Source organism: Mesoplodon mirus (genome assembly GCF_964341445.2).
Source record: "Mesoplodon mirus genome assembly, chromosome: 15".
NCBI lineage: Eukaryota > Metazoa > Chordata > Mammalia > Artiodactyla > Ziphiidae > Mesoplodon > Mesoplodon mirus.
The window spans coordinates 46975268-46988277 of NC_138991.1; the positions used below are offsets into that span (position 1 = coordinate 46975268).

The 13010-nt window shown below is 35.9% G+C and overlaps 1 protein-coding gene across 4 annotated transcripts in view; it reads right to left on the reverse strand.

The window, feature by feature from the left end:
- Positions 1-13010, reverse strand: part of TNRC6A (trinucleotide repeat containing adaptor 6A) — a 99980-nt gene that overhangs the window by 68094 nt on the left and 18876 nt on the right. For all 4 annotated transcript variants that reach the window (XM_082600666.1, XM_082600665.1, XM_082600664.1 and 1 more), the window contains exons 3-4: positions 8632-8719; positions 937-958 (exon numbers count right to left, since the gene is read on the reverse strand). In XM_082600666.1, coding sequence (XP_082456792.1) covers positions 937-958; positions 8632-8719 — 110 coding nt within the window. The remainder of the gene's footprint in view (positions 1-936; positions 959-8631; positions 8720-13010) is intronic.

Genomic DNA, 13010 nt, shown 5'->3' on the forward strand with positions numbered 1-13010 from the left:
AGAGCCCGCGAGCCACAACTACTGAAGCACGCGAGCCTAGAGCCCGTGCTCCGCAACAGGAGAAGCCACCGCGACGAAGAGTAGCCCACGCACCACAATGAAGAGTAGCCCCTGCTCACCACAACTAGAGAACGCTCGCATGCAGCAATGAAAACCCAACGCAGCCAAAAATAAAAATATAAATAAATTTATTTTTTTTAAAAAAAGCAATGCCTTACTTTAACCTCTAATAAAAACAAGCAGTTTTGAGTGCAGGTATCAGCCAAATGCAGAGATTATACTTTTGGTATAGCTTACGTAAAAATTCAGAATCTTTAGGCCTAACAAGTTCAGCATCAGAGAGCCCTACACCTTTCATTACAGGTAGTCAACTCCTGGGAAGGTGAAGAACTCCTGATTCAGGATCTGAGAGGAATTAGGTTCCTGTTTCCTTACCATCCTGAAGTCTTTTGCTTGGCATGTACTGGGGGCTGTTCAACCTGACCATAATGTTAGCAATCTACTATTCTCAGTGGTAACATAGAATGGATGTCACTGTCTGCCTACAGGAAGGAGTTGGGGACAATATTATACAGAGAACAAGGAATAAAGTCCTAGAGGTAGCTCCAGACAAGAAGACTTTTAGATGTAAGACTGAAGGAAAGGCACATGTGCTCAAAGACTCCAATCAAGGAAGTGTGTTAGGAAGTGGTGTTTATTCTAGGAGATAAATGTAAGGTAGGTCTCGAAACAGTATATTTTTAAGGTGGTAATATATACTACAATAAATCATAAACCCCAAAAGATGACTCCACGGTGATGTCACTGAAGAAGTCTGTCCCCACCCCCTGTTCCTTTCATGCTCTTCTCTCTCCCATCCTGGAGGTGAATAAAAATGCATATCAACAACCTTCCTTTAGTGAAAAAAAGAATAAAAAATAGCTTTAAACAACGTACCTTTGATTTTTTGTTCAGTGGCCTAAAATAAAAACAAACAAACAAAAAACAATGTAAATATGAAACTGAAAGAAATGGATTGTTATGATAAAATGCTCATATATTACTATTACATAAGACATATACATTTTTATTAAATAAGGAATTTGTCATTTAGATGAACTACATAGGAAAAGATATGCAAAGAAAGCATGCTTTTCCCACAGATGTGCCCCATTGTCCCTGACACAATGTTTATTAGTAAAAAAAAAATTCTTGAAATGCTTTAGGCACAAAGCAGAAAAGACACCATTGTATGACAGTATATAATAATAATAATGATAAATGGAACTTCACTTCTCTCTTCATTTAGTTCTAAAATTATATAACTGTCACCTTTACCTTTAATGGATCTAATGAGTTTTGCAAATGTTTAAAGGGCTTCAAATTTTCTTGTATCACATGATAAAACACGAATTAAGTTTTCTGGAAGAAAAGCTGCATAAAGCTTCTTTGGCCAAATTAGTAATACATTTAACTCCTGGAAGTTAGGCTGCTACAGTTAAGCATGGTGAACTTTTAAGTATTTTTGAGTGGGAAAAATTTTGAAACATTTGTCACTTCTGACACATCTGACAATTCAATTAAAATTACTGTGTTCTGAAGTTAAACTGACATGGGCCCTGCTTCCCATGCCTGCCCCTACTTCCACTGTCTCTGACACAACAGGGAGAGGGGCTTGAGGACAGTAGGACTGCCTCAAGGGGGCTGGCTCAAACTTCAAGGGCCTCAAAAAGAACTGATTACAGACAAAGGCCACAAGTGAAAATCAACTTTTTGATTATGCCCAACTGTGTGGGAATCCTAAAAAAAAAAGATACAAGGATAGCCAGGGAGGTGAGGAAAGACTGAATAATTAGTAACTGAATAACCAGGAATTGTTTCTAAATGAAGATAAAGCTTTTCTTAACTGTCATAGGGCAGGATAATTCATTTTGCTTAGTCATATTAAATTGTTACCAAAAACACCAGTTTTAAAATTATATCATTATAGAACTATATGGCAATTACCATAATATTGAAGCCACACCAAACATTAGTCTTTCCCCGGGGAGCCAGAGAGTCAATCTAGATACTGAAGTACTTTGCCAAGTTTTAGAGCACTAGTGACACATAAAATAATGGAGGCCCATCTTTTACTTTATATGGATTGAAAATTAAAAAAAAAAAATTGATGGAAGGACAATGGCAAAAGACCAGTCAACTAGCTTGAACACTTAATTTATTTCTGGAAGAAATTGTTTTTAAAATCTGGTAATAGAAAAATAGTCTTATTAGAGAGAACTCAGTATCTGAATACTTCCAAGTATTACAAGCATCACGTCAAACTATCCAAGATAACATAATTTTCTGAAACCCAAAAAATAAACACGGAAATTATTCTGCATGTTGAAAACAGATTTTGTGTGTTGTTTTGTGCGTTGTTTTGTTTTTTTGTTTAACTCACCTGGTCTCTTCCACGGTTTACTTCCAAAGGAAACTAGGCTACAGTACATAGAAACCATGACCACATCACTAAACCCCAAGATATATAGTGTTGCTCTTCTAGGCCTTACAACATAAAGGATATCTACTATGCCAACTCCTTTGGGAAAAAAAACCTCCATGTTGCTTGAGAACAATGATCAACCTCATTCAGTATTGTGTCAGCTACAGAGAACAGCACCAAGGGGACACTCAAAAGAGTCTGCCCATCAGAACACCAACTAATATAGTGAAAGAATATAAGTAATAGAACCCAAGAGCTCCTGATTAGGAGGAAATAGAACTGAAAAAGTTCCATTTCGTTCAAACAGGTTTTTGTTGGTTGGTCCAGGGAACTTGTATATTACTCAAACTATTAAAAAGAGAATTTTCCAAGTGGGGTCAGTGATTTTAAGCATATTTGTCTGCACTGTTCAAAATGGTGGCCACTATCCCCATGTGTTTACTGACCACTGAAATAGAGCTAGTGTGAAGTGATATGCACAAAATACATACCAGATTTCTATTATTTAGTATTTTTAAAAAGGTAAATAATTTCATGGATAATATTTTATACTGAATACATGTTGAAATAGTAATATTTTGGATATATTGGGTTATATAAAATATATTAAAATTAACTTCAACTTTTTTTTTTTGTTTGTTTTGTCTTACTTTTAAATGACCTTGTCATTTAAACCCTCTGGGTCTCAGTTTCCTAATCCCTCAAATGGAGGAGGAGAAAAAAAAAACTGTTCTGCTTACCTTTTCAGGGCTATTATAGGGCTCAAGTAAAATATAAAAAGATCTTTTCTGGATAAATAATACTATTCAAACGTGAGGTATCATTGTGGATCTTGTACAACAGAATTAAAGGATTCTGGCAAACTGAGAAGCAAAAGTATTTCTATTTTGAATATTTTTTTCTTAAAAACAAACAAAAAACCTGAGCTGTGATTCCACAAGCAATTATCACAATTGCCTCAGTTTATTAGTGAAGGCATCAGACAAGTGGCAGACACACCCATGCCAGGTCCATGCCAGGTGCTTTGTTTGTCAGGCTCTGCACCACTTGTCCCAGCTCCTCGACCCCTAAGTACACCTCAGTGGTTAAGGGCTCAGAGTCTGAAGCCAGACTGCCTGGCTTTGGCTCCTGGCCCCACCATTTACAGTGTGACCTTGGTCAAAATTAGTTAACTTCTCTAAAGCTCGGGTTTCTCATCTATAGACAGGAACAAAAATACCTACCTCAGAGTTGTTGTGAGGCTAAAAGGATTTAACTCATATAAAGAGCTTAGGGGAAAAAAATAAAAGAGAGCACGCTTAGGACAGTGCCTAGCATACAGAAAGCATTCAACAGATACTCCCTAGTGCCCTACTCACCCATGCTTTGGCTCCTTTCTCTCACAAACTTGACTCAAACTCACTCCCAGCTCCCAGGTCTTACTTTTTTTCTCTTTTTCTAATCATCTAAAATATCCTAACAGTGCCAGGTATTAGAAACTAAAACAAGGAATAAAGAATTAATAGTTTGATTCACTTATTTTAAATGAGATAATTACTGGTTAGAGATCTTTTCTGTGATTTCTCAGCAAGCAGCACACTGTCTAGAACCCAGGTCTGCTGAATGATTTTTTTAAAAAAAGAAAAGAGTAAGCTTAAATAAGGGCCAGGACTGTAAAGACAATACCTAACTGCCCTTGATGAGTACAATGCTCCAGGCCTGGTTACATTACCACTTAGGTTACTGAGAAAATTTGCTACTTAGATTGATGAATATGGTCTCTAGTCTCAGAACAAAACAGCCTTTGGGAGACATAACTAGTAAATACTAAAATTTCCAAAAAGGAGGAATGAAATTGGAAGTTTTCTACAACGTAAGACTAATTTAAGCTCGAAATGAGTACATTTAAATCCACAAAGCCTTTTATAAAAATCCCTTCAAGCTTTTAACACAATAACAAAAATATCCATGAACACGGACTTTTAAACATTCTCTACCGAAAGATCCCGATTTGTGTTGGTGCCTCCTTCCAACCCTCAACCATTATATGCTTTCTAGGAACTACAATTACAAGTTTAAAGTTTACGCTAAAGGATCCCTCTATAATTAACCGATTTCTCATCCTCCTTTTTCCTCCTCACTACATTTCCCTCAAGATTCCATCTAGAAATTTCTTCTAAAAACAGAACCTAGAGATAAATCCATGGTAACAACCTACTGCTACTATTGTTAGCCTTTTCTTAAGTACAGAACCTACATTCTTGTGCTATATCAAATTATTTTCTGAGCCTAGAATCAGAAGGTAAGCAAACAGCCATAATTCTCAGATGTGAAATAGAAGGCTTTTCAAAAAATAAAAAATAAAAAACCATCCATTGATTTCTATTAGTAACTAGAGATGTATGGAACTGAAATAAAATAAAAACCATGTAATTTTGTGTCAAAGACTTTTAAAGGAACTTAAATAGATATTTAACTAATAGACAAAATTAGAGAACCTATCATAGTACACATAGTGCAGTGAGCTTTGTTCGGTGTCTAATTCTTTCTACAAGGAGTTGTGTATCTAGTTTTTTATTTAAAATAGAAATTAACTCTGGTTTGAATTTAAATTTCTTTAAAAGACCACAGTTAGAGACTGTTAAACCTGTTTTCTGTATTCATGGCATAAAGACTTATTAAATGCCTTATAAAAACCACCATACTATTTCCAGCTTTAAAGTTCACCTTTAGTTCGTGAAAAATAAAGTAAAAGTATAAGATAATGTTCTATACCAAAAGGATAAAGCCATAGCACCGAGTTTTGGAAAACCTGGGGGAATAGGAAGATTTCAATTCTATTCCTGTTCTGTCACCCTGATGGTGACACTTAACTCATTTTAATGCTTGTGTTCTTTATATATAAAATGAATGGATTAAAACAGATAGTATCTGAAGTCTTTTCAGAAACAAAAATATATAGTTTTTTTCAAAGTGTGCATAGATTACATAAAACAGACAGACTGTTTTTACCATAGTGAATTCATGTTTCAACATTTATATAAATGGGCCTGTCTCCCTAGCTTATGGAGATCTCTGTCACCTACCTGGATACACCTGCTGGCTCCTACTACAGACAAAAGACAAGCTCCAGGAAACTTATCTTAAAACTCCTGTGACTCACAATCTTTCATATGGGCTATAAGTGTGCCAACTTGGGATATTTTTCCTTTTATTTTGTTTTTAAAGAGCTATTTGGTAACAGCCTACAGAAATACCAGCTGTCCTCATTTCACCAATGGGTTGTATTCAAATTCAGTTGTAAGCTGGTTATCTAGAATTCAGAAAGCAGTCTTATTTACAGTGGCATTAGTCTACTAAGCTTAACATTTATTAAAGATATTAAATATTCCTTTAAATATCTAAATATTAGATATTCCTTTATATTGTGTTCAATCACTAGATATTACTTTTTCTATAGGATACATAGGAATCCCTATCAATGCTGAAGATCTGACAAAAGAAAGAGGGAAAAAAAAAACCCTCCCCATCTCTCTAATGGTTATGGAACCATATCTCTGATGATGGTTCCAGTGGGACACAGTTGGGGTGAGAGCCTGGAACCCTACAGTAAATGAGGCAGGGATGGAGTGGCAACAGTATGAAGAACTCACTTCAGATTTTGTGAGGGGCCAAATGCCACGAAAATCCTCATTCGTGTGTTAAAGACACTGCCTTGGTGACTCAGATTTGGTTATAAAGAATATAAAGGTAAACTTTAACAATTAGAGTCATTTATTTGTATATGTTACAACTTAAAAATTATACTCACATTACATATTTAAAAATACAATATTTAAAAGTTCCCATTACAAGAAAAAAAATTCTCCAATTAGGTATGGATATGATTAACCAGATTTACTGGGGTGATCATTTCACAATACATACACAAATATTGAATCATTATGTTGTACAAGTGAAAACTACTAAAATGATGTATATGCCAATTATACCTCAATAAAAAAAAACCACTATTTAAAGAAGTCATTCGAGGGACTCCTCTCTTTCTTAGAATTTCCTCAGTAAATACAGTAAATTCCAAATAAACATGCTTCATTATATAATAACTTAAGGCCTCTTCTCTAGTCATTCCACATACATCCTGACTTACCAGCTAAATCTTGAACTCCTTAGAAGCAGGGGATCAACATGGCCTAATGCATCACTCAGATGCTTGCCAAACTAATGATTCTACACAAAGTATACTCAAGCATCTTCCTCAATATATCTCAAGTTTCTTAGAGGCTCTTTTCATTAAGTAACTGGCCTTCACACACCGAACAAAAGTCTGATAAGCCTTCCCCCCAACCTTAGACTTACAGAGGACACAACTTTTTCATAACAAATCCTAAGCAAAGATTGATCAAATTGCAAAGACGATCCTATACCAACAGGCCTCTGACAGAGGCCTAAGGCATTATCAATGCCAAAACTCTATACTAGGAATCTATTCCAAATGCATCTCTTCCCATCACTCCTGAGTAAACAAAAGGCCGACAACAAGGGTCGCCTATTAAATCAACTCATCCTCCACACTCTGCGCTCTGTACGCTGCTCTTCCCCAGTTTACTCGCTTCATCACACCCTAAACCCTGCAAGTTCAGAACTGAATTATATTTCTTTTCCCCTTTCTGTGTATCCCCTAACCTGGTTAACTGCTCCCAAAATGTACTCAGCCACTCACTCTGGAACCTAAAAGTCAATCTAGGTTACCCTCCCTTCATATCCTTTCAACAAATTCTATGGATTCTTTTAATAGTCCCTTCACCAATATCTCAGTCTCTAGTTTCTACCCCTTCCAATCCAATTCCACAATTGGCCAAGGTTCTAAATACAATTCTAAAATACAAACTTTTATGTCAATCTACTAAAATGGCTTTGGTGTTTTCCCCAACACCCGATGGCCAAAATGCGAGAAGTGCCAACAGTTATGACCAACCCCTCCAGTCTCATCCCGACATCTCTACACTTGGCTCCTTCCCACCACCACCCCCTGCAATCAAAACCCATACTTTAACACATACAGGCTATAGACACTTAATTCTCAGTTTATACTGCTGGAATCATTTTCCATTCTGCTCCTTATTTACTTGGCTAATTTCTTTTCTAAGAAAACTTCCCCGTCCCTCTACCCCATTTCAGGCTGAGTTAAGCACTTCTCTCTGTGCTTCAACAGATCCCTACCTGCCATAGTTTTGTATCCTGTTTTCCCTACTAAATAGTGTGGGGATAACTATGTTGCTCTGGTCTATATCCAGTTCCTAGCACAAAAAAGGTATATATTAAAAATTAAAATCATAACTTTTCATTAGAATACAGAAATGGAACAGTAACGTCACTGGGTCTTTTAGAACATTTTTAAGGTCCCTGAAACGTTGATGTAGCAGGAGATGAGTGCCTAGTTCAGTTAACTGTCATCAGCCTCTAGTATTAATTTGGAAAAAATCTTTACAGGCATCTTTTATTTTTCTGCAATTTGTGTTGCTTTGATTACAGTTTTTGATTAATGTATTGGTTAAAGATCTTTTGCAGCATGTATGTCTTAGGCTTATTTTTAAATATCCTAACATAATCTGCAAATTAAAAAAATCAGCCCAGGTACTAAATAAAAAGAGAAAAGGAAATTGACACTTTGTTTCCTATTATGTTTATTACTATTTCCTTTATTACTTTATTTTCTATTATGTGTATGTATTACATTAGCTTATTTTATTCAACTCTCATTTTACAAAACATAAGGAAACTAAGGCCCAGAGAGGCTAAATAAAGTTGAAGGCCACACTGTTCTGTATGCTATGTGGGAGAGCCCGATTTCAAAGCCTCTCTATGAAGCTACAAATTCCATGCTCTTCTCACTATAAAATGATGTATTATGAAAACCTAGGAACACCTAATCGAAAAATAAAGACCTATGCAAAGCACTTACCTTCGAAAAAAATTACTGGCAAAATCAAATAACTATGCATTAAATTGTACACACTTAACAAGTTACTATTAATGCATATTCAAAGACATTAAATATTAAAATGAATCTCCACTGAAGTTAAAACATTAAATCAAATGCTTTAAATAATCCGATAAGAGTAATTTTCTTTTTTAATCTATGTTTAAACTGCTTAATATAAATAATTAGTTTATACATATACTACCTTCTTTTGAGCAGCTTCCTTCTTTTTCTTGTCGTCTTTTTTCTTTTTCTTTTCTTCCATCAACTGTTCTTCTTCTTGCACTAAATCCCTGAACCACACAGTTGCAATTAACTTTCCCAAAATGAATTAATAACAGTAATGTTGCATATAGATTCATTTTCACTCTTATTAGAAGTAAAGACATGGCAAATTATTCTTTTATCATTCATTGAAATAAAACACAACTTGCAACCTCAGTCTAACTATACAGCCACTGCACAGTACTTTTCTTTAGTAAGCCACAAGTAGTAGAGCTTTTATCTTAATGTTATATCAAGGAAGACAACCTAAAGTTAGCAAATTTTACACTGGAAAACAAGCAACTTCCTCCAATTCTAGAATGTAAACAACATCTCACGAGCAGAGTTACCTTGCTTCTGGCCCCAATTATCAATTAGTAGCTAATGGCAATGCCTGGAACCTTCCCCACAATCCTCTCCTGACCAGGTATCTGGGGTATCTTCAGCTCTCCTATAAAGCTCTAAAAAGCTGTATACCTATATTTAGAACACAACTTATTCATAAACAGATGACTTGTATTTTAGCATTATACTAATTTCATATTCTATAAACATTCTATACTGTTCTATCAATACTTGGGAAACAACCCATAATGCACTAACGTAAGTAAGTTTGTTTCAATTCTTAAAATCAGAAATGTTCAAATTTGTCAACAGAACCTCTGGCTCGGGATTTCAAAATGAATGGGCAAATGTATTTGTCTCCTCCTTTCTACTCTCCCTCACTGAAATGATAGGGAAAAGGGTACTAAATCTATTCAGAGCTGATGAATAAACAAGAGCAAAGGAAGCTGCAACCTAAGAATAAACACAAGAGAAGTCTTAAACGGCTGTATGTGCCATCCTCTGGTAGAGCTCCAGAGAGGCTCCAAGATTAGAGCTGGTTGAGCAGAAACAGGCACAGAGCAACGACTGCATAAGGAATAGAAAGGCCACAACGACTCAGCTCTTTCCATCCACTTTCCATTCCTATATGGCTACACGGCCACAGGTAGCAAATGCATTTAAATCCAAAAAAACAACTCTAAAGTGAAGCCTAACAATCAACACCCTTCACATACACAGGGCTCCCCATCAGCATCCCCCCAACCCTTTCAAGGTAGGGGGCTACTGGGTAATGAAATCTACACAAAGTTGGAGGAAACATACTCAAGAACCTACATTAATTACCCTAGAGTCTAGAACCTAAACTTTCATTCACAGTATCAACAGACAACCAAAAATCACGAGATACTTAAAGAAAATCAGTACACAAAGAAAAAGTACCTAACTCTGCCCTGAGGAAGCTTTCCAGAGGAGACATTATGAATACCAGGCAGAGAAGGTTCAAGGGACATGAACTGGACACTTGGGAAACTGTAACTAATTCATTAAGGCTGGAATGCATATGACAGTGGGGCTGCAGTAGAAGATAAAATGAGAAACACAGACAAATGCAGACAAAACTAGAAGGGGTGCTATAGGTGCGCTCCACTGAGATCACATGAAACCTAAGTTGGCTGTGCTGATGCAAGAAACTGAGAGAAGACGTGGGGAGACCATGAAAAACAAAATGAGCGACGTTATGTAAATTGATGGTAATTTAGTAAAAGTTAAGTACACAACTGCTAAAATCAGAAGTTGGAAGAAGAGGATGATAACTGTTGCTGTATTTCATTCCGTTTTGTTCAAAGCAGCACTGTCATGTGGCTAATAGAGCAGCGAAACAGATTCAAGCCAACTGTAACCATGACTCATTCTCTAGCATTCTGTGTGAGGGAGGTAATGAGACTGAGCAAGCTCACTCACTGTAATCCTGGAAGCCAAGGCTGAGATAGCCACAGCATGTGAGAGAAAGAGTAAATTCGTAAACAAAAGCAAATAAGTTACATCATTGTCACGTTACTCAACCAAAGCTGTTTACTAGCTCCAAATACTCAAACTCCTTCAGCCTCAGTTTCTTCATTAAAACTGGGGATAAATTACCGTATGCATCTACTTCCTAGCATTTCTGTAAGGTTTAAATGAAGAATGCTTACTTAACACATTTGAGTAAGCAACTCAAATGCCTAGTCAGGAACCCCTCTCACCAATTCTCAGAGGCATCTCTAAGACTGTATTCACTCTACTTTTGTCAAGATATTTAGGGTCACTTATTATGCAGAAACTCAGGAATCTTTAGCATTTGTTCTTTGTGTTTGCCTGTGAATTACAGACAAGTCCTTTTCTAACCTTGTTCTACATCACTATAATTTTACTCTATGGGATGTTCCTTTACTATTTACCCGGAATTTTTTTCTCCCTTCTCAAACTTCATTTTGAAGACTTTTTGATGACATTAGCACATGTTTTCCTGACCAAAAATGGTCTCTTTAGTACTTAAAAAATATTTCCTCAAGGAAATATTATAGTATCAGTTGATACCAGAAGCATAAGAGAAAAAAGTTCTCTTCTTCAACACTGTCATCACCACCAACTAACCACACTTTTCCCACATCTCCTTCAGAAAGCCAACTTGAAAAAAATATGTAAATATACCCAAACACTTCGACTTTCAGAATTTAAATGCTAGTAGAGTCATTTAAGATATTTGATTCTATCTTTCACCGTATCTATCAAAATGAGTAAGGGTTGACGGATTTGGTAGGTCTAAGCTGTCCATGTTGTACAATGCTCCACAAAGACAACATTCCAGTCAGCAATCATTCATTCCTTGAAAGTTAGTAGCAAAATATCTCAAATATGCAAGTTCTGGATCTAGGAATGAGAACAAACCTCTGAGTGATTAAAATGTTACAGTGACTATGCCGGGCAGTTTAAATATATTTTCCATTTGTCACTTTTTTAAAACGATAGAGACAGGTTTCCCTTCTATAGATGAAGAAACTGAAGCTCAGAAAGGTTAAGTGACTTGTCCAAGGTCATATGGCTAGTATACAGTGGAGTAAGGATTCAAATCTTGGTTCTCAAAGTCATGGTCCTTCCTTTCCCCTACACCATTATACCTCCCAAAGTACTAGCTCTCTTTTCAGAAGCCACAGAGAATAATCCTTTTCCTTTAGATAGGTTAAGTGACACATCTTCTCACTTTTATCTTTTCTCCAGACTGTGTGCCTCCACAATCCTTTTCTTATTTCCTTCCACCTTTTATAAGAACACTTAAGAACAATGTACTACAGGAAATACAAAGTATTGGAGCTCCAAAAACCATGGGGTGTATAATCAGGAGCAAGAACTGCAAAAGACTCAAAGACAAAGACTAAACAACCACTGGTTTTAACAAGAGGGGACCAGGCATTGGTGATATTTAAGACAGCAATTTCAGTATTTTTTATTTTGTGAATGTTTGTGGGAGGACAATGTGGAAGAAACAACTAGACCACAACTAGTGAATAGTTGTAAGGTCCATATTTGAGGAGTTCAATAGTTTTGTGGGGCTTGTTTGTTTTAAGAAGAGAGAGAAGTAGGAGAGTAGCTAAAAAGCTATCAGAAGTGAGCAAAAATGCCTGTCTTTTAAAAAAAAAAACTCATGAAAAATGCAAGGTGCATGACAGAGTACATAGTATTCTACCATTTGTGTATAAAGTGAGAGAGCCTATGTATTCATATTCATCTGTATGTGTCTAAAATGACTCTAAAAGAACACCTAAGAAACTAATAGTAATTGTGGGGGAGGAAGCAGAAGGAACTAAGCATTTGGTCCCGAGAGGAAGGGAGATCTCACTGTATAAACCTTTTCATACAGTATTTTAGTTTCTGAGCTATGTAAGTATTCAAAAACTTAAATATTAAAATTTTTCCAGTATTAATATTAAATTTTAATATTTAAAAAGTAAAAGGCTGTTCTGTTTCTGGTTTGCTCGGAAATTCAGTCATGAATGCATGCTATGTTCTCTTAGATTTCTTTTCTGTATCTATTGAAATGGTTACAGAATTTTTGTCTTTTGATCATCACTGATATGATTAACTCTATCGTGGATTTTCTAGTATTGAACCAAGCTTTGCATTTCCTAGTATAAAGCCAACTCAATATATTATTTTTTTAAATAAATTGCTGAGTTTTCTTTCTAATAAAGGCAAAAAACTATAACGCTACACTATTTTTTATACTAATTTCACTGGCAAAAATGTTCAAGAATAATAATATCCAGTGCTGGCAAAAATGAACATTAAGAGGTTCTTGCTTATATTACTGGTAGAAAACTACTATAACCTTTTGGAAAGTATTGTGGTAACAGTTTTAAAAATTAAAGTTACACATAATCTGAGACTTCCCTGGCGGTCCAGTGGGTAAGAATCCGCACTTCCACTACAGGGGCCACTGGTTCAATCCCTGGCTGG